General features: G+C 34.9%; 2 protein-coding genes across 3 annotated transcripts in view; one reads left to right on the forward strand and one right to left on the reverse strand.

Annotated features, from left to right (window-relative positions):
* Positions 1-541: 541 nt before the first annotated feature.
* On the reverse strand, positions 542-9,079 carry MED10 (mediator complex subunit 10). The gene is made up of 3 exons (XM_069845548.1): positions 8,739-9,079; positions 8,512-8,595; positions 542-1,147 (listed from the first exon to the last, which is right to left on the reverse strand). Exons 1-3 carry the CDS (start codon positions 8,858-8,860, stop codon positions 946-948), a joined length of 408 nt encoding a protein of 135 aa, XP_069701649.1. The 5' UTR covers positions 8,861-9,079; the 3' UTR covers positions 542-945.
* An 893-nt stretch (positions 9,080-9,972) lies between these two features.
* Snrk (SNF related kinase) overlaps positions 9,973-20,624 on the forward strand; it is a 238,584-nt gene continuing 227,932 nt past the window's right edge. For both annotated transcript variants that reach the window (XM_069845546.1, XM_069845545.1), the window contains exon 1: positions 9,973-10,332. The gene's annotated coding sequence lies outside the window, so the exon portion shown is untranslated. The remainder of the gene's footprint in view (positions 10,333-20,624) is intronic.

Raw genomic sequence — 20,624 nt, forward strand, 5'->3', positions numbered from 1 at the left:
CGTATTAATTATGTAAGATTTGTGCGGCTTACAGCTGTTTCAGTGCTTACCGCACCATCCTCAGAGCCTACTAGATGTCGGCGTCATCTCGAACTTCTCTGCCTGTTATGTGGGTGTGTTTGTTGAAAGGTGGTGAAGTGTGGAGTCAAATGGTGTGTGTGTACTGAAATAGATCTGTGTGTTGAGAATTTGTGTCAGTACACACACACTATGTGACTCCACACTTCAACACCTTTCAACAATCAAACACACCCACATAACAGGCAGAGAAGTTCGAGATGACACTGAGATCTAGTAGGCTCTGAGGATGGTGCGTGAAGCACTGAAACAGCTGTAAGCCACACAAATCTTACATAATTAACACGACTAAGGCCGCTAGTTAACCAATTATTTATATCTTTATTAGGTTTCCCTCTATTCTTTCATTTATGGTTTCTGTTCAATGATAGTTCCACAAAATAAACTATAACTACGAACTGGCATAGCAGTGATAATATGATGAACTGAACTGCTACAGAAGAAGTAAAACGTACAAACAGAAGAAGTTCATAATGCTAGTTTTATTTGTCTAAGGATGTAAATTATGTTGATGTGTAGTTACGCTTGTGGGCTCTCAAAGCTTACAGCTACTAAATTCATGTTTTATATTAGTACACTGGTAGAGGAGACTATAGTTTCCCTCTGGGAGGAAAAAAGAAACTTCCTTATTAGAACATATTTTTGTTACATTCAGTTCTGAAATATTTCTATACATGTAATCATAGAATTCCAAAAGAAAAATATTTTGCATCAATACATAACACTAACTTCAACCACATTACCCATCTTTCACTGTCATAAAGTGTATTGGCTTATACACAGCAGTCCATAAAATACACAACAAAACAGTAAACCACAGTTACTTAGAATTCTGTTAAAATTCATAGTACACAGATTCCTGAAGCTTCAAGTAAGTGGGCGTTCATCTCCTCTGATGGCACGATACTTCGTTAATTCATTTGGAAAGACACTGTTGAGTTCAACGAGAAGATGAGCTTTGAACTTCCTATAAGCATCAATTTTTCCTTTCACTTGCTCATTTTTTGTCAGTGCTTTTTCAATACAATCTTTTGTATAAAGTTGTGGATTACGTCCTTGATCAATGTAGCTGGAAAAAAATAAATAAAAAAGCTTATATTATATGTACACACACAGGCACCATTAACATGAAACTATATGGCTGAATATGTTATTAAAATGAACTGTGCACTGAAATCGAAACTTGTTCTGAAAGCAGAGGTGATGTCCTTTTATTGTGCACATTAATGAAAAGGAGAAGAGTACATATTAACAATTCAAATTATGTAACATCATTTCATAATATGACATGAACAACAATGACTAGCAAAAAGAAAAAAAAAAGTCCTCCCGGATTCAATCCCGAATATTGGCAAGAATTTTATGTCATTGCCAAAGCTCCAGAACAATCAGAATGTACTGCTGACCACACTACCTTATGTAGTATCGAGGTCGTGAAAGCATGAACTCTACCTCTTTGTCTATTATGTGTCTTCATATAATGTGAACATAAGATAATATAAGTCGAGGTAATTATGTGATTGTACATGCATGTAATGTTGTATAAATATGAAATATAGTTGTATCAAGATTGATATGAATATAGTACAATATATGTTTAAATATTGTTCTAAATTAGAGCATTAGGTAAAATTTTAAGTAGAATAAAACACTATGTGAATTATTATTATGGAATTACGATATCGGTAGCATTGATAAAAGTATACACATATTTTCAAAGAGTTAAAACATTGAATAGTTAAAAAGTTAAAACCAATGGCTATACACTGTACATAAGTTATGACTATGACTTATTCTATAAATTATAAATGCTGATTAATAAAGTATGTGTGTTGAGTTTTGATGTCTATTACCATTTCCGTTCACTTGTTGCGATGAAAAAATTTGAAGTACATAGTACTTGTGGTTTTGGAGTATGAAGGCAGATGACGATTCAAATCTTGATTGCAACATTACACGTACTTCTGATTATTATTCCTAATGTGGAAACACTTAGAAAAAGTGAGCAGAAATAATCGTAGTTTAGATTTATTACAGGATGGACTACTCGAATGTACCTAATTTCAATTGTATGTGACTGGTGAACAGTTGAAGATAGAACCTTACGGTAACGTTTATATGAAAGGAAAACTCAACAAGTTTCGAATCCTGTTGGTAGATGGTGCACAGACACAGTTTCTTTTCGTAGATTGTATCGATTGTCAAAATGGGGACACCGCAGATGAAAGCGCACACTGTGTTGTGGTATGCAGAGTTTAAATCAATTGTTAGAGTTCAAAGGGAGTATCGGCGAGTGTTTAACCATGATGTTCCAACTGCTAAAAGCATTAAGAAGTGGCACGATACATTTTTTGCTACAGGATCGGTGTTGAAGAAGCATGGTGGTGGTCGTAGAACATCCGACAAAATGGTTGCAAATGTTCAAGCTGCATATGAGTGAAGCCCGTGGAAGTCATTAAAAAGAGCTTCGCAGGAACTTCAAGTACCAAAATCAACATTGCAACAAATTGTCCACAAATGTCTCAAATTGTACGCATACAAAGTGCAGTTAATGCAACGTCTGGAGCCGGATGACAAACCCAAACAAGTGGAATTCGCCAATATGATGCTAGACAGTCTCGGCGCTGATCCTGATTTTATGTCCAAGATTTTCTTCTCGGACGAAGCCATGTTCCATATGTCAGGTAAAATATACCAGCATAATATGCGGATCTGGGGATCACAGAATCCTCATGCTATACAAGAGCAGGTTTGTGATAGTCCCAAGTTAAATGTGTGGTGCGTTTTGTCACAGCAGGTCATTGGACCGTTTTTCTTCGCCGAGAAAACTGTGTGTGGTACCACATATCTTGACATGCTGGAGCAGTTCTTTTCACAAATTGAAAACCTGCAGCCTAACATCCTTTTCCAGCAAGATGGCGCTCGTCCACACTGGTTCAATGACGTTCATACGACTTTAGACAAAGTGTTCCCTGGCCATTTGATTGGTAGGGGAGGACCGATCGCTTGCCCCCCAGATCTCCGGATTTAACACCACTCGATTTCTTTCTCTGGGGCTACGTCAAAGATAAAGTGTACGCCACCCCAGTCAGAGACCTTCGTGATCTTCGGGAGTGCATCATAGAGGCTATTGAGAGCATTCCAGAAGACATGCTCCAACGTGCTTGGCAAGAAATCGTTCATCGCCTCGATATCGTCACAGTGACAGCTGGAGCTCACGTAGAGATATGGTGATGTGCATGTCGAAACTTGTTGAGTTTTCCTTTCATATAAACGTTACTGTAGGTTTATATCTTCAACCGTTTACCAGTCACATACAATTGAAATTAGTACATTCGAGCAGTCCAGTCTGTATATTTATGTACTTACGGATATCGGTCAATTGGAAGTGGTGGTCAGCCATTTTGTGTTTGATGTTTATAAAAGGATAGCAACCGTTTGGCTCTGGTACATGTGCTAACCTCTCATGCAGGTTAGGTTTGGTTAATTTAGGTCTTTAATAACCAAGTCCGTGCAAGATCCTGTCACGAGTCGATGTTTGATGGCGTCACATTAATTCGATAATCGATTGTTTTCATTTTGTCTCTGACACTTTGACATTAGTTCTGGTGATGAAAGGAGTGTGTAGTTCTATGTCTCGTGATCATGGTTTGTGTGGAGGTTGTATTTACTGATGACGGATATTTAGCAGAGTTCATGTTCAAGACAGCATATTCAGATCATCATGAATGCATGCATTATTTTTTTCATGGAAGTGGGAGAAATGTATCAACGTCTTCATTAATGTAAGGTAAGTGATGTAGTTTGCTATTTACTGAACTGTTTCGTCGTTGACATAGGTTAGGTTAGACTATATTAGGTTAGAAATGTTAAGTTGATCGTTATTATAAATTAAAATGTAGCTTTGAAGTTGTCTATATTTGAAGTTTTTTCTTTTTAGTTATTGTATTTTGAATTTACTTTCAGGTTTGTTTTTCTTTAACATTTTCAAAATTTTAACGCTTTCCACTCATTTTTCCTTAGTGTTCTAATAGGAAAATCTGAACAGATCGTAGAAGCTCCGTCCACTATCCCCTCCACTAGGAAGTAGGGGTTGATACCTAGTGGAGGAAAGTGGAAAAAGAAAATGTCATCTAGGAAGCAAAAGTAGAACTCCATTTCATCTCTCACTTCTGCTCTTCTCTTTTTTTCTTCTTCTTATATCTTTGCTTACAGTGGGACTCGATATGCCGAAGTTGCATATGAAACACACACTGTGGGTAATGAGTAATGCTTTAGATTGCACGGCTATGACGACACATCTTGAAAATGGGAAAAATGTATCTACTTAGGTTCAATGGGGAGATAACATCTGAGCGAGGGAGGCGAGTTTGGGTTTCCAATAGTGTTATTTTCACAGGTGAGCAGTGGCGTGTGGTGATAAATAATCCTGGTGGTGCACAAATATTTATTATGATTATGATTATCATATTATTATTATTATTATTATAGGTACTAACCACGACATAACTACTAATATATGTTACATATGTAGATATAGATAGCAAAGTAAAGTGTTCAATTTCTATTGCAGCACACCATAAATAATATTGTTTTCGCTATATTGCGTTTTATAACACAGTTCACACGTTCACAAGCATTCGATATGTGTGTCGTCTCATCAGCCTTAACTGCTAAAAGTCAGCAGCTTTCTTTATTTCTTTGAAATCTCATCATGGCATACATCAAAATGGCTTGAAGGACTTCGTTCTGTATAGTGTTTGATGTGCTCTTAAACACTGTTTCTCTTTCCAAATGTTCCTTAAGAGTGCGTCTAATTCAGAACTAAAATTGATCAGGCCAAGAAAAATACTAGCGTTTAAAGATGAGTTTCCCTCTTCGTGACCTCTTAAAGCAACAAAACCGCACGCACATATCTGTTCTTGGTAACTTTATCATTGTGAAGTGCAACAATCCAATTGTGTCTGTATGTTTGTTTGACCCAACACTGCTAATTTAACATTATTGTTGAGTGTGCAGCTGAAGAATGGTGTTTTTATTTCTTTCATTCATGTGCTTCAAATCAATCATACCTACAGAACGATAATCAAAATTATTTAGTTACTACGCACAGTCCTACATTCAAACAGAAGAATAAATACAATTCATAACAAAACAAAATACAGCGTCTTTTATATTGCAGCCACATATTGTATTTTTCGCAAGTCCGAATGTTGAATTTTCTTGTCACTTCTCTATTACAGTCATTCCACGAAAAGTGGGAATTGTAGTTAAAAATATAAAATTTAGAAAGAAGTATTATTTCATACTACAAATAGTTTAAAACACATTAAATTTTAAGGTTCCACCTTGATTTCCTCAATTTTATAGAGGTAAAAGAAGTTTTAGGCATCTTTCTTGTAGGTACTTTTCATGTACCCAACACTGATTCCAAAATATGTGGGTTGGGCAGCCTATAGCATTCAATCTTATCAGCTGATATCAGCCATTTTTATTTTAAAGCATGGCATAAAGATTGTAGTTTCTTGAACTGATTGTTACATTTTCAAGGTATGTACCAAATTATATTTAAATGTTATTTGAAATTCAGTTAACCAATGTAGCATCCGTTACATGAAAATTGTCTTTTTTTACTATAACATTGTAAGTATTATTAGAAACAAAACCACAGCTCATGAAAGTAATTATACAGTTCCAACATTGCCTTTACATATATTTTTGCATTTCTAAAGTGAATTAAAAACATAATGGACTGTAACGGATTCTACACTGTAACGGATTCTACACGACAACCTGTTTTCTTTTTTTTACGATTTTAGGCCTAATTTTCTACAGAATCATGGCAGATCACAGTAAATACAATAATCGTATGGCTAAGCTGAAATTTAGGGCTAAGAAGAAAGAAGATAAAAAAAATGGACTGAATATCTGAAGAAAGATCGAGATAGAAATATTGGTGGATTAAACCAAATTTCAATCCGAAAAATTTTGACATATTCTTCAATTAATCATATAGGGTGAATATTAGTAGCTATAAATATTGGAGAAAATATATTATTCATTTACTTTCTAATCTATTCAATACTAACTTTAACAATCATTACAATCGTTAGATCACATCAAATTTAATTTATTAATCAAACATTTTTAATAGGGAATGAAATATCCACAGTAAAAGTCCTAATATTCACCACTTTATTGTCATTAGGGGGATTAAAGTAAAAGGGACCAATTAAAGGTAAGGCGTCAGTCAGATAGAATATTGGATGATATGCTAAAACGGGCAAAGAGAGAAGCAATGAGGAAATATAGAAAAAAGAAAGCAGAAGAAAATAAGACAATAGATGGGTCAAAACCAGAAAAGGCTTTTGGGTCTTACCAGTGTACCAGCACTTTAAGAAAAGCTGTAAAAAAAAGTACAAAATGTACCGTACTCAGTCCTACCACTGAGTCCTTCACAGAAAAGGGCATGCTGTGTATGGCTCCCAAATGAGGAAGTGATATGTTGTGGTGAGATATTGCCAACTCCTGATTTCAAGACTCAAGGACATAGAGCAATGCACGAGTTTCACAAAGACGTTAATGTTAATGAGAAATAAACTTGTAAATATTAATGAGACTGTAAATATAAATTAAAGCTATTTTTAGTGTATGGTATAAGTTTATAACAAATTTAAGTGATAAGTACTTTTTTTTTTTCGGAGAAATTGTAGAAATATTCCCAACATTTGATTTCAGGACTCAACAGCACAGCTTAAATGTAAGAGTTTCACAACGATGTTAATGTTATATTGAGAAGTAACCTTGAAAGTATTAATGAGACTAAAAACAGCTAATAATTCTTTGTACACAAAAATAAAATTCTTTTTAGTGTATGCTATATCTAACCAACAGTATTACATTGTTTTCCTATACATTTTTCCTTTAAACTTTATAATTTAATTTATTGTCAGAGTTCATTTATTTAATTTCAAATAGTAAATATTAAATTACTACACTTCAAAAATTAATTTTTTACTATCTTATACTTCATAAAAGACCCATAGCTACATATCAAAGTGACTTGTAGAATCCGTTACAATTGAATGTAGAATCCGTTACACTGTATAAAATTCATTAATAAATTACCTTTTTATCATATCTAAAAAATTCTTGTAAAGAAATGAAGTGTAATTCTTCATATAGCCTATAAACAAGAAAGAGATGAATTTGTTAACGTCATCCTAGAACCTGAACTTTCAGTGAGAATAATGGTAAGTCATGAATTTAACAGAGAGGCGGTAGCATCCGTTACAGCAGCTAAAAACAGTCAGTCTCCTTTATAACTAAGAACTGTAAAACAAAATTTTTCAGAATGAATGTTTGGCTTCCATATAATCAGAGAATTATAAAATATTTCTTAAAACTGAATTATTTTTTAGAAGAAAAGGGATTTAAGGTGTCAACATGTAGAATCCGTTACAAATGGATTGGCTGATTACTATCCTTCGTCACTTATAATTTTAATTCCTGTGTACGTCTACCCATCTTCTTTATTTTTATCTTTTCGTGTAAAGTTCTTACAGAAAATTACATATTTAAAAGATTTTGCACACTATTCATTGCAATATTTATGATAGAACGGGCAAACAGCGACTGCAGAACACATCTGAAAGTGCTCCTAACCCCTCTTACGCACATTGTACTGGCTCCCTAACATGCTCCAAAGCCTGCCAGTGAAACTCTACTACTGCGCATGCTCGAATGGAACAGTGTGCCGCAAGTGTCGAGTGGTAAACCTAAGTCCCAGGCGTCAACAAGACCAGTACACGTGCAGCGTTATTTTTACATAGTACTGTATTATAATAAAGAATTATGTCGCTCACATAGTCTACTGCAGCTCATTGATATACAGTAAATTTAAAAACATGTGTTATTTGAAGAGGTGGTGTACTGCTCCTGTGCTCCTTAAGAGAAATCGCCACTGCAGGTGAGTGTTGTGTTATGCTAAGTACGGTCATTTTAAATTTGTTATTGGTGTAACTGTTGCCACGTGAGGGCTGTCGAATATACATTAATTTTTGCGAAAGTGAGCTAGTTAATCGGTAGGCTATAATTTTTACCACGTGAATGTCGATTGCACATTTAATTTTGGCGGAACTGAGCTTGTTAATAGGTGTAATTTAAGTGTATTGTGTTATGCTAAATGCATGAGTGTGGAATGCACATTTGATTATGGTGAGCTTGGAAGTAAGCCACCGGGGCGGGGGATAGACAGTAGACAGAGAAAGCAGGTGCCATGTGGTGAGAATAGGGATAACTTCCTCTACTGGCGATCTGTTCTTTCAGATTTAGCCATTGATCATAAACGACCCCAGAGTTTACGTAATTCTGGAGGAAACAGAGTAGAAGAGAAGAAGTATCAATGCCATTTATTATAATTGCAAAACTTACTCGAATACTTCCAAAGGCACATGTACTTCTTGCACCTGTGACTTCAGTTTATCAATTTCTTGCAGTCCCTGAACAAGACCTTGTCTGAAATAAATTAGTTATTAAATACGTTTAAAAATTTGTAGTATTAAGGTATTTCTCATGTACTAACTCAACACTACCTTCACAAAGGAAGTACTTCAGCTTATTAATTGACACAACGTTAACTATTAATCAAACACACTTACATCTTCTGATTTAGTACATTTTGGCCTTGAGGTTGGAAATCGCCAACAATGATTCTTATTTGTCTCACATTTTCAATGAAAAGTTCCAACTGCGTCTCCAGATTTTCCAATGGTGACGCCATTTTGTATGTTTCTAATTTCTCCCACTGCGTAGCCAACTCAATAAAGACGATATCTCCAAATTATTGACAGTTCTAGAACAAAATTGGAAGTCACACTTACATTTCAGATGATTTCAATTTTAATTGAAAGTTGATTCGATAGTTGCGTCGACTGAAATCGCATTAAATAATAATATTATAACTCAAGCGATCGTTATGATAACATTTATTCAGGACCGATCGTTCCAAAAGAAAGATTGTAGGTGCATTATCTTAAAATATAATCCTATTCTCAGTTTAATGTCATACTTGTGTTCATATTATAAAGAATTGACCATGATTTCAATATGCTGAAAAATGAAATTAATCTTGCTAATCTGTGACCCCCCCCCCCCGAATATGGTGATAAAATCACCGCATTGGCTAACCTGTTCTTATTGGCTAGCCTGTTCAAGATTTTTGCCTGTTGCCAACAGTTGAATGCAAACCACGTGAAATTGTAAAATTGATTTCGAGGGGGCAACAGATTGCGGATAATGCGAGTTTGGCATATTTTGTCATACGACACGATAGACACTGAGTGGTTGTTTGTTCCACAGTAACTTATTTAAGGAGTCACCTCTGAGAATAATGATACATTATAGTAAATAGTACCTTACACGACTATTTTGTAACAAGTAGTCACGAGTTCGATTCCCAGCAGGAGTTTGATCATGGATATTGTTTCCCCTTGAGTTGTTTCGAATATCTCTGAACAATTCCTATGGAAACAAAATATGCTCAAATCTTAATTGACGTTGACGATGATGTCAGTCTCACTCTACTTCAAAGACGTTGTAGTTATATATCGCTCTACTTATATCAAAATCTAATGAATTTGGTCAAAAAATGAAAAGTGCGAAGTGATTCTACTACTATCCCTGATCACATTATCTATAGGATTAAGATCAGGGATTATATTTATACAGGCTACAGGCACATGCGTGACTGACGAATAAACACGTTTGCAGTAGTCTGTTTCCCCGACGGCACACACGAAGTTGTAGCGAATTTCATTGTAGCTTATGTTTCCTGACAATAGATGGTGCTACGAAATCGATTCGTAATACGAAAGTACCGATTTTACATTTTACTGCAATTATATTATTTCCTTTTGCAAACGATAGAACTGAATTTCTATGCTATTGTAAATGATTAATGTTGCTTCCCTTTTTGCAGGAGCCTGGAATTTGTTACTCTTCTGTAAATGAGCCGAAGTTGGCCATATTTTGATGAATTCGATAAGCGTTTTCATTGACAAATGCGCGAGAGGGAAGCGCACAGTGTCAATTGTTGAAATGGATTCTATTTGCCGTTACGGGAGCAAAATTAAATGACTTGAGAGTGAAATTACCAGAAATGTATGTGTGAAAGACATGTGTGTGATTATAAAGTGACAGGAAGTATAGCTAGAGGAATACTCCTCTTCAAACGAGAACTACAGTTAAAAATTGGTAAGTTGTTATTCTACATGATAAAATGGCTCCCATCGCCATCAAAATCGGTTGAAAAAAATAAAAAAACTTATTTCTTACTGTAAAGATTTAGTTGTATTATGTAGTTTTGAGTGTTTTGGACAAGGTGATATGGTGAGAACTTTTAGAAGTATTCATTTTGGGTAGTCACGTAGTATGATCTGATCCACTTTTTTGGCATGTTTTTTAAAATCAAACGTCCGTATTCATTTATAGGTTAGTGCAGTCATTTAGGCATTGGTGATCAAATGTAGTTGATTAATTATTTCAAGGACGCAAATAATGTTTCGCAAGTAGCCATTGGTTTTTATAGTTCTAATAACATTAAAGCTACTGTCAAGCATCGAATCGCGTTCCACGGTGATCATGTTTTGACCTTCTGTCTAGGATATCTCTGGATTGTTCTGTCATGCTTTTGAATTGACTATCTTGATTCAGATTTCAGTAACCAAGATTATGATAGCGCGTGTATTAATAACGAGAATAATGGTGTACAGTTTTTACCTGGAAAATGTTGAATTATTTAAGCAATAGGTAAGATATTTGTGTATTAAGTCCTATATGTTCGGTTCATGTCAGACAAAACATTTTCGTATGGATTGAAATAGTTCACGAACTGTTTGTAGTAGTTGAATATTACGTCCTGAAGGATGTGATTGGAATTTTCCTTTGAATGGTTCTTGTGCAATATCTAGACTGTATGTACCCATTAGGCCTACAGTACTACTTCTGGTGGTATATATTTTTTCAAAATTAAAAGTATCGCTTGGTCCTACTTTTTTTTTTAAAGTATTCTAATTTCTTTTGGCTGTTACTCGAATAGCTTTCAGTGAATAGTAGAAGGTGTCATCATTAAGAACTATTTCAGTACTTTTATTGAGTATCTGTTATTAAAATAGAATAGTAGGCAATAAATGAGTTACAGTAATCATTGCATAATTCTTATTCCGATTTTGGTTAAATGAGCGCTGAGGTATTTCCCTTCCCACTTCGCTTCCACATCTTTAGCTAGGCTATCTCCTATGTAATACCAACATAACTTTGGTGACATTACGAAAGTTTCATGCTAGTGCACACTCAGGCTGTGTCTTGCATATACCAATCTTGTACAGGTTAGGTTAGTCTTTTGTTTTGTCTTGTATATACAAATCTAACAGGTTAGGTTAGTTTAGGCTTTTATTACGCCTTGCATATGCGAATCTCAGCAGGATTTTCAAACCCAAGTGATTTTTTGTTAGTGATGCCAGTACGAGCTGATGTGGAAACGAAGTTACAATATACCTAGGCTAGAAATTTTGTGTCTATTTCATTATTATAGCCTTTGTTGTGCTTCACTGTATTCCAGTGTTTATTGAATTCATACAAGTTTTGCGTTTTTCACATTACATCGTACCGTGTGTTTTATGTTCCCACGTTCCTTTTCTTCACTGGAAATCACGTCTGCACTTCCATTACAACGCACCTTTCATTTCACACGTAATTTACTATACTTATTCCCGAACAATTTGCTGTTTTTGAAATATTTACCTATAATATCCTTGAATTTTGAAATCCAACTACGCAAGAAATTCGATCATTTTCACGTCCAAAATCATCGGAACTACCTGAACACTCGTTTTCCCCAAATTTTAGAGTATTCCTATGGGATGATAATTACATGCAGCTAATATTTCTTGTCAAGAATAAGGATTTATGATGAAATATCAGCTTTAGCTAGGCCTAAAAGTTAATAAACACAAAAGTGACGCACGAAAGTGTTTTAGGCCTACCAGATTAATATAAATTAGTTTGGACATAATTTGAAAAAACTGGTACAGCGTCCAGTTGATATGTTGCTCACTCACTAGTGTAGGCTTTCACGCATTCGACACCTAAAGAGCTTCACAGTTTTATGTCCATTGGTTTTCTTTATTACTTCTTTTTTTGCTAACACCGCGTATATTGATGTGTAGCATTTGCGCTTCTGCCTACTTTTTATTATTATGATGAAGAATCCTGTTCTGAGGTTGCTGCGCCCATTAGGTCGGATTGTGTTAGGCCTACATGGTAGAATGATATGAGTGTGGAAGTATGCAGGCATTGTGGATGAAGATGGTGATGATAACGAAAGTCATCCAGCATTTGCTCATAATGGGTCCAGGGAAAACTCCTGATAACCTCAGCCAGGCAATTGGTCCACAAGGATTCGAACCCATGCCGCCTAGTTTCGCAGTCGGACATGCTGATTACTGTTCCAAAGTGCATTATATCCATTCTATTTGAAAGTAGAATTTTTTCTCAATAGATACTATGAGGGTAGAATTGTGATGAATTCAAGGTGTGACACAAAAGGAAATTTCTTTCTCTGGGGAGATATTCTCTTCCCAGAATCTTTGTATGTAGGTATATGAGTTAGTGAGACCAGCGAATAGGGATTGTAAAGAATGGGCAATGAGCGAATTTTCCTGTGTTTTGTTTCTCTGTGCGCCAGCGTATAGTTCCATTTTCGAGCGCTAGAGGTTAGTATAATTGAGCATACGCTAAGATAATAATTGAGAATAGAGTTGAGACACAGGATCCAAACATCGCCTACCTTATTGCATAATCCAGTAACGCTTTGTTTCAAATAAATTCAAGTTAACAGCTTTTCCTTATTTCTCAGTGACAAACTAGTCGTAATAATAATATTTTACATTTGAGATATCATAAATTATACTATAAAATAATATAGTACATTATAATATTAAGTATCGAATTCGTTTAATATTTGTATATAATATAATATAGGTATATGGTTTTACTTCTCGTAAGAGTTTTGTTTTTCAATTTTCAGCGCTATCAAATCATTATATATTTTAATTGTTGTTGGGGTCAACGTCTCAACTCTCATTATAAAGGAAATCTAGAGTCTAGACATTACAGTTAATGACGGATTTATTATTTTATGGATCCAATTGATTTTATTTGAGTACATAATGTAGCTAGATGTATTAATTATATGTGTTATATTTCCTCTGTGTCGACTGCTAGCTGGTGTGATGTCAGCGCCAACTCTAGGGAGAAAGCAGAATCTCATGCTTTAGCTGGCTTGAAGGTCATTGAAATCAGTCCGGCTACATCAAAGGTACTGACGCAAAGTGTCCATTCTTTATAATCCCTATTCGCTGGTGAGACCTCACTAGCATCTTTATTCTCTGGAAGGAAAAATATTCTAAATTCTTTTGTCAGTCCATTTTTTTTTTCTTTGACCTGACCAACAATATACTTTTTGTGACACATTCAACCAAAAAAAAAAAAAAAAAAATAATAATAAAAGATAAAATAAAATAAAACATTAGCTCTAATATTTTGGTTTGCATTAAAGTAACCAACATTTTTCTATCACAGAATGAATCATCATTAGAGTTTATCTAGTTTTCTCAAAATATGAATTTGCGAAATAACTTATGAGTTTTCAACTAATAAAAACAAACATTTTGTTTCAAGCCCTTTCAGATCAAAATATCCGAAGTTTAAAGTCGCGAAATGACGTGAAATCTTGAATATACCGGTACGTGAAATTTTTGTTTTAGCACGAATTTATTCGAAAATAATGTTTTTCAAAAGATATTATTTTTTTACAGAATTTTAATTTAAAGTGCCCAAAGATTGATATGTACAAAATTTTTAATTCAATACTCAAACCTTATTTCAATACAGAATTTTGAATCTAATATTGAAATCGGATTTCGAATACGTACTGATAATTTATTTTTAAATAAAAAGTAGAAACAGCATGGATATTTTGTGATGCCTATTAGTTTAGCCTATCACAGACAGGATGAGATACTTTACACAAATTTATCTACACAACATGTAGGCCTAAGTGCTGATAGAAAACTGTATATATTAAAATGTATAAAGAACCTTAAGATTCCCTAGATGATACAGGCCTTCAGTCTTTTTAAAAATTATTATACAGTTAGCCTATGTATTTTTGGTTGGCAAACACAATTTAATGTAGGCCTAAGTGCAAAAACGACCTATGGAACATCGACAGCTTCTAGGAAATTACCATTTTTTCTTGTATTTTTATTACAAATTTGCGTTGAGTTGGTACCAAAGTCGTCATTTAGTGTTCATTGTATCTAATTTCTGACTTGTTTATATTCTATCATTTAGGAATATGTTAAAAACCTAGATTTTCCTCTCTTCATCCTTCCAGTGACTTGTTATTTTGAAGTTCAGCTTTGGGATATGTGCAAAATGGTTTCAGATATAGCCCTATTTGATGTAGGAGTTGAATTTGTAGAATGGTTTGGGTGTAATGCAGAAGACAGACAGAGGCAGATGGACCAGATTGCCTTTGTTTTGCTTGTTCCACTGCATAGGCTATTCTTGTAGATTTGTTGTTTAGTCTACTGTCCAAAGACAGGTATGAACTTCACAATTATTGATACCAACAAGGCACCACTTATGAGGCAATTAAGCCAGGATATAATGGGGTAGGATTACCAATTTCTTTCTCCCTTCTTGTCTACTGAGCTTTAGTATTAAAATTTTGGGTCAGTTGCTGGATTGTCGTATGTGTTTGAAAATATGATACTATATGAGCAGTTTCATAAAAAGGTCAGCCTATTCGTCATATTTTAAAACCGAGATAATAAGTACCTCTCATATATCATTTTGTAGATAACAGTCCCTGAAACATTATTTTGGAGCTGAAGAACCTGTAACTAGGCTACATATAATATATTTGATGTGAATGGTAATTACGAGTATATGCAGCCATTTGTTAAGTCCTCACTTTATGATAATTTAAGGTGTTTCTTCTCGCCCTTGTAATCATTAATTTATTAGTTATTAGAAATTGTCTCTGTGTTAAAAACATATTTCACATCTGACACTTCTAATTGATTAGAATGAAAAGCCTTAGTAATGTATGGAATTCACTGATATAGCCTATGCTACAAAACTTTGCAGAAAATTTTATTTAAGCCCGACACCAAAACATGCAAAAAGGTTTATATTGAGTAAACTAAGAAAGTTATGAAAGTAAGAAGCCATTACACGGGTAAACCTGTGACTTGAATATTGATAGATAACAAAGTTTTTTTCTAATTTTATTGTAGTACTTACCTTATATATGTAATATGTGGTGTCGAATGTAGGGCCTATAGGCAATAGGCCCAAAAGTTTGTTATAAAGGAATAAAATTTATGTTTTATTATCTAGATGCACAATCTTTTAGCCTATTCTGGTTATATTTGTAATCACTGTGTAGGCCTATACATTTATTTAACTTTCTAAAGTACATTTTCCACTACTGTATAAGAAAAGTCAGTATCTTTTCTGAGGGTGTCTGCTCGCAATTTAAACAAAGATTTCTGTTTTAAAATCTTAAAAATTATGAAAACAGATATAGCGTAAGACTACAATGGAACTTTTTGCCACCTCTTATGGCAAAAAGGCTGTAGATGGCCTGGACAGAACAGTGAAGAGGACAGTATGGCAGCAAGCAAGGACGGGAAAATCATTTGTCACATCAGCAAGTGACTTTTGTGAGATAGCTCAGTCATGCAATCCTTCAATTCACATTACATATAATAGACAAAGAGGAAATTCTCAAGAATATCACTTTTCTGGAACAACATTGGCACAATATCCTGCCTGTACAAGGCATCTAGCAACTCAATAATGAGGGAAATCAGACTTAGTAGAGGCATAGAAGATACTTTACCAGATTCAACAGACGAAGATGTGAAGCAGCAGGAAATACAGAGTACAGTGAAAATGATTGGGTTGTTGTTAAATATGAGGAAGAAAGTAATTAATGAAAAATGGTGACTTGGAAACTAATGTTATGCACATTTCAAAATCAGGAACTTCTTATAAATAGCCCAATCATGAAGATAAAATTGAATACCTCCCCAGAATAATGTTGTTTAATCCGTTCATCTAGTAGACCTATGAATAATATAATTCTTTAGGCCTATATACCCACAAATATGCAGCAAAAATAATTTTAGGTTGTTTAATTACTACTATTTTAATAATATAACAAGTCAACAGCTCACATTATCAATCATTATATATTCAAAATGATAAGAATGTTGCATATCCAAATCCATTGTTTCAAGTGTAGTAGAATATCAGTACTGTAACAGTGTATATCTGAACGAAACAAACATATTAATATTCTGTCACTGAATAAGTAATAACTACTTTACTGTGTTAATATTATGGTAAAATACCTGGCTGACTAATTTCGACGTGGTGTCCGTCATTCTCCGAAGTGTTAAAAGTGTGTATCCAAGAATGAATAATATTCTGTATTAAGTAATATAAAATAATATTACAAACACTTTCGTTTTGCCTAAATTACATTGAAAAATAATTCAAATTCACTATTTTCACTGTTATTTCGTGTTTTATATTTCTCCCCTCTGTTCCTCAGCATTTTGTTTTTCGCATCCCCCCACTTCTGTATGTTTACTGTCCGACTGCTTCCTTTATTAAAATGATTTAATGAGTTGCACAATAGAGAAATGCTGTTTATGCGTGCCATGTTTCTCATCATATGCAACATTATTTTAGGGACTGCCAACTTCAAAGTCTTGTAATATCTTCCACATTTAATAATTCGATATTCTGCTACTACAGCTCTAACAGGGATGGAATATGCAACATTATTCTGGGGAGATATTCAATTCTTTATAATAAAAATAATAATTGTGAAAAAGAATTGGCTCTCACAAACCAATTAATGACAAGGAATAATTAATTTTTAATGAAAATAGGAGTAATACGATGAAAATATAAAAAATGGTTAAAACTGTATTTACCTAGTATAATAATCATACCTAAGTGTGTGTGAAGCTCTATCTATGTTTAATTTTGTATTATAGTTCATTATTTTTTTTTCTCCTCATTAGGCCCATCATTTCTCCAGACACACCACAGTCGTAGGCTTATTGTCTACCTATGTTTAATTTAATACCGATTCATCAGCCCTGTTACCTTGATTAAGGTGTACAGTCCAGATATACGAGGCGCATCCAGAAAGTAAGTTTCCCGATTTTTTCCTCTTGAAAGTAAACATTATTAGCCGTGTCAATTGCGCATGCATAACAGATCTATGATATATCAATCATATGCCAGCTGGACAGGTCCCTCCTGGTGCCAGTAGCATGGCAGCAGTGGTCCGAAATGGAAGCTCTTATTTCTTCTCCCGCCACCTGCGAGGTTCGGTTGGTGATAAAGTTCTTTAATGCACAAAGCATTGTGCCAATTGAAATTCATAGGCAGCTCTGTCAAGTCTATGGGCCGAACATCATGAGTAAGCAGATGGTGCGTCGCTGGTGTAGGCAGTTTTCCGAAGGTCGTCAAAGTGTCCATGATGAAGAGCCCAGTGGGCGACCGTCCCTCATCAATGATGATCGTGTTGAGCTGGTGCGGCAGTGCATCATGGAGAACTGTCACTTCACGATTATGGAGCTGAGCAGCCATTTTCCGCAGATATCGCGATCCTTGTTGCATGAGATTGTCACTAAGCACCTGCTGTTCAAAAAAGTGTGTGCCAGGTGGGTGCCGAAAAACCTGACACCCGAACACAAAATGCAACGTTTAGGAGCAGCATTGACATTTCTGCAACGGTATCACAATGACGGCGACAAGTTCCTCGACAGGATCGTCACGGGCGATGAGACTTGGATTTTGCACTTCACCCCGGAAACCAAGCAGCAGTCAATGCATTGGTGGCATAGTGGATCTCCTGTCAGGACGAAATGCTGTCGGTACAGAAAGTGATGTGCACGGTGTTCTGGGACAGGAAGGGCATTCTGCTCATTGACTTCCTTCCAAGAGGTGAAACAGTGAACGCTGACCGTTACTGTGAAACACTGCGAAAATTGTGACGTGCCATTGAAAACAAGAGGCGTGGAATGCTTACTGCAGGTGTTGTGCTCCTCCATGATAATGCTGGAATTTGGCTGGGAGTTGTTTGATCATCCACCCTACAGTCCTGATCTTGCTCCCAGCTTTCACGTATTCTTGCACCTCAAGAAATTCCTGTCCTCCGGTGAGCGTTTTGGCAATGACGAAGAGCTAAAGACGTCTGTCACATGCTGGTTCCATTCACAGGTGGCAGAGTTCTACGACAGAGGGATACAAAAGTTGATCCCACGATACGACAAGTGTCTCAATTCTGATGGTGGCTATGTTGAAAAATAACTGAAACATTGCTGTACCTGTTGCCAATAAATGTTTTCCTGAAAGTGTGTGTTCTTTTTTAAAAAAAAATAGGGAAACTTACTTTCTGAATGCGCCTCGTAGAACTTGGTTCAAAATCTTTTGGTTCTAGAGATTCTTTCTCAAAGATGAAATATTTTCTGCAAGCCAGTGCATTGCAGGAGCAAATTATGTGCTGGGCTGTTCCAGTCTCCTTCCCGCAAAATTTACAGTCTAGGTTACCTTCAAGTATACCCATTATATTAAGATGCGTTTTCATAGGAGCATGACCTATGAGAAAAGCTGTAATTGCTCTCAGCTGAAATCTATTACACTGAAGTAATATTTCAGCTCTTTTGTTGCATGGTCTAATAATAAATTGTTTCCCATGATTGATACCTGGTGTCTTGATCAAGATTTTGTAATGTTGAGTCATGGACAACTTTTTAATTGTCTCTCTGACAGAGTACCTAGGTATTCTGAGAGCTGACTCTGGTCCAATATATTTTGTAGCCGCCCCTTGTCTTGCAAGTTCGTCAACTATTTCATTTTCCTCAATGCCACAATGCCCTGGTACCCAGATGAGTTTAACCTCATTCTGTTCTGCCAGGGTCGAAAGTATATTGAGGCAATTAAGAACCAGTCCTGAAGTAACAATTGGCTACTTAAAGCTGTAAGGGTAGCCTGGCTTTCCAAGAATATAAGAATATACTTACCTGTGTAAGTTCTTCTTTTATTTTCATGAACGCATTGAATTACATTTATGTCTGTTTGAAAAACAGTGACATGTTTACCCAAGGGAAAGCTTAAGCTGGTCGTTGGTCTCATGACATAAACTTCTGATCCAGTTTCCGAGTCTGATTTTGATCCATCTGTATACCACATCGAAGACTTCTCAGGAAATTTTGGAGTTTTGTTTTTTCGAAGTTCAGAATCAATGATGATTCTGAAATTCATTGTTTAATTTCAGGCAGGATTAATATGGTCTTATCCCATATTCAATATGCCTAGTTCATTGTTAATTTAGTTTCATTACCTTGTATCAGCATTTGTACATTTTATACCTGACACTGACATTTTACATCCAACACAATACTTTGAAAATTATTTTGCATACAGTTGCATTCCTAACAGAAGTCTATTGCAGCTTATATTGAGTTTCTATTACATTTTTACAGTGTTTTATTGTCTTAATATTAGCAGAGTTTGGAACTTAGTTAAGTTGGTGTAAAAACTATATAGTTCAGATATTTACACCCGACACCAGATTTATTTTGTTTGTAACTCAGTAGGCCTAGTACCTGAATATAAGAAGGTTTTGTTTATACAGTTTTGTAGGTACCAATAATACAATACTCTATAAGTTAGCATTTTTAGACTTTCGTACCTCAGTTTTAAATATAGGTACATAATTTAATCGTGAAATATGAAAAACATATTGCAATTTTTATACTTGACACAGTGATACTGTCATATCTATTACTGAGAATGTTATAAAGACTTCATCAGTAAAAATATGCTGAAGAGCATGTGCAGTTGCTGTATTTTGATTCAACATTTCCTACTTATAACATGCATTTTGTTATCTGTATTCTCCTTACTGATTGCTGACCTCGTTTTTTTTTTTTTTTTTCTTTAATTCCTCAGAATCTTCAAAGTTCTATGAAAGGAGATTGAAAACTTTTTAACTAAGCTTAATGCTATTTAAAATTTATGAAGTATTGTTCCTTAATTCGCATGTTATGACTTCAACAAATGTGACAGAGGACTGAAAATGATATGAAGTGTGAAAATAGATACGTATGATTGAATCATCAAATTCTCTACTGAGCATGTGAGCATGATAAAGAATATATCCTAATTACCTATTGGTTTTTCTTTGAATTAGATTACAGTGTTTGTGATTAATTCAACAACTGCATTAAATATGGCTACTGATTTTGTTAAGTAACTAATTGAAAATTAATATATATATATATATATCAGCCAATCCATTTGTAACGGATTCTACATGTTCACACGTTAAATCCCTTTTCTTCTAAAAAATAATTCAGTTTTACGAAATATTTTATAATTCTCTGATT

The sequence above is a fragment of the Periplaneta americana genome, chromosome 14 (genome assembly GCF_040183065.1).
Source record: "Periplaneta americana isolate PAMFEO1 chromosome 14, P.americana_PAMFEO1_priV1, whole genome shotgun sequence".
Lineage (NCBI taxonomy): Eukaryota > Metazoa > Arthropoda > Insecta > Blattodea > Blattidae > Periplaneta > Periplaneta americana.

Coding starts and splice junctions, on each gene's coding strand:
- MED10 (XM_069845548.1), bottom strand. CDS start 8,860: ATGGCGTCACCATTGGAAAATCTGGAGACGCAGTTGGAACTTTTCATT. Junction 8,596..8,738: donor AATGTACTAAATCAGAAGAT/GTAAGTGTGTTT, acceptor AATTTATTTCAG/ACAAGGTCTTGTTCAGGGAC. Junction 1,148..8,511: donor GTGCCTTTGGAAGTATTCGA/GTAAGTTTTGCA, acceptor ATTTTTTTCCAG/CTACATTGATCAAGGACGTA.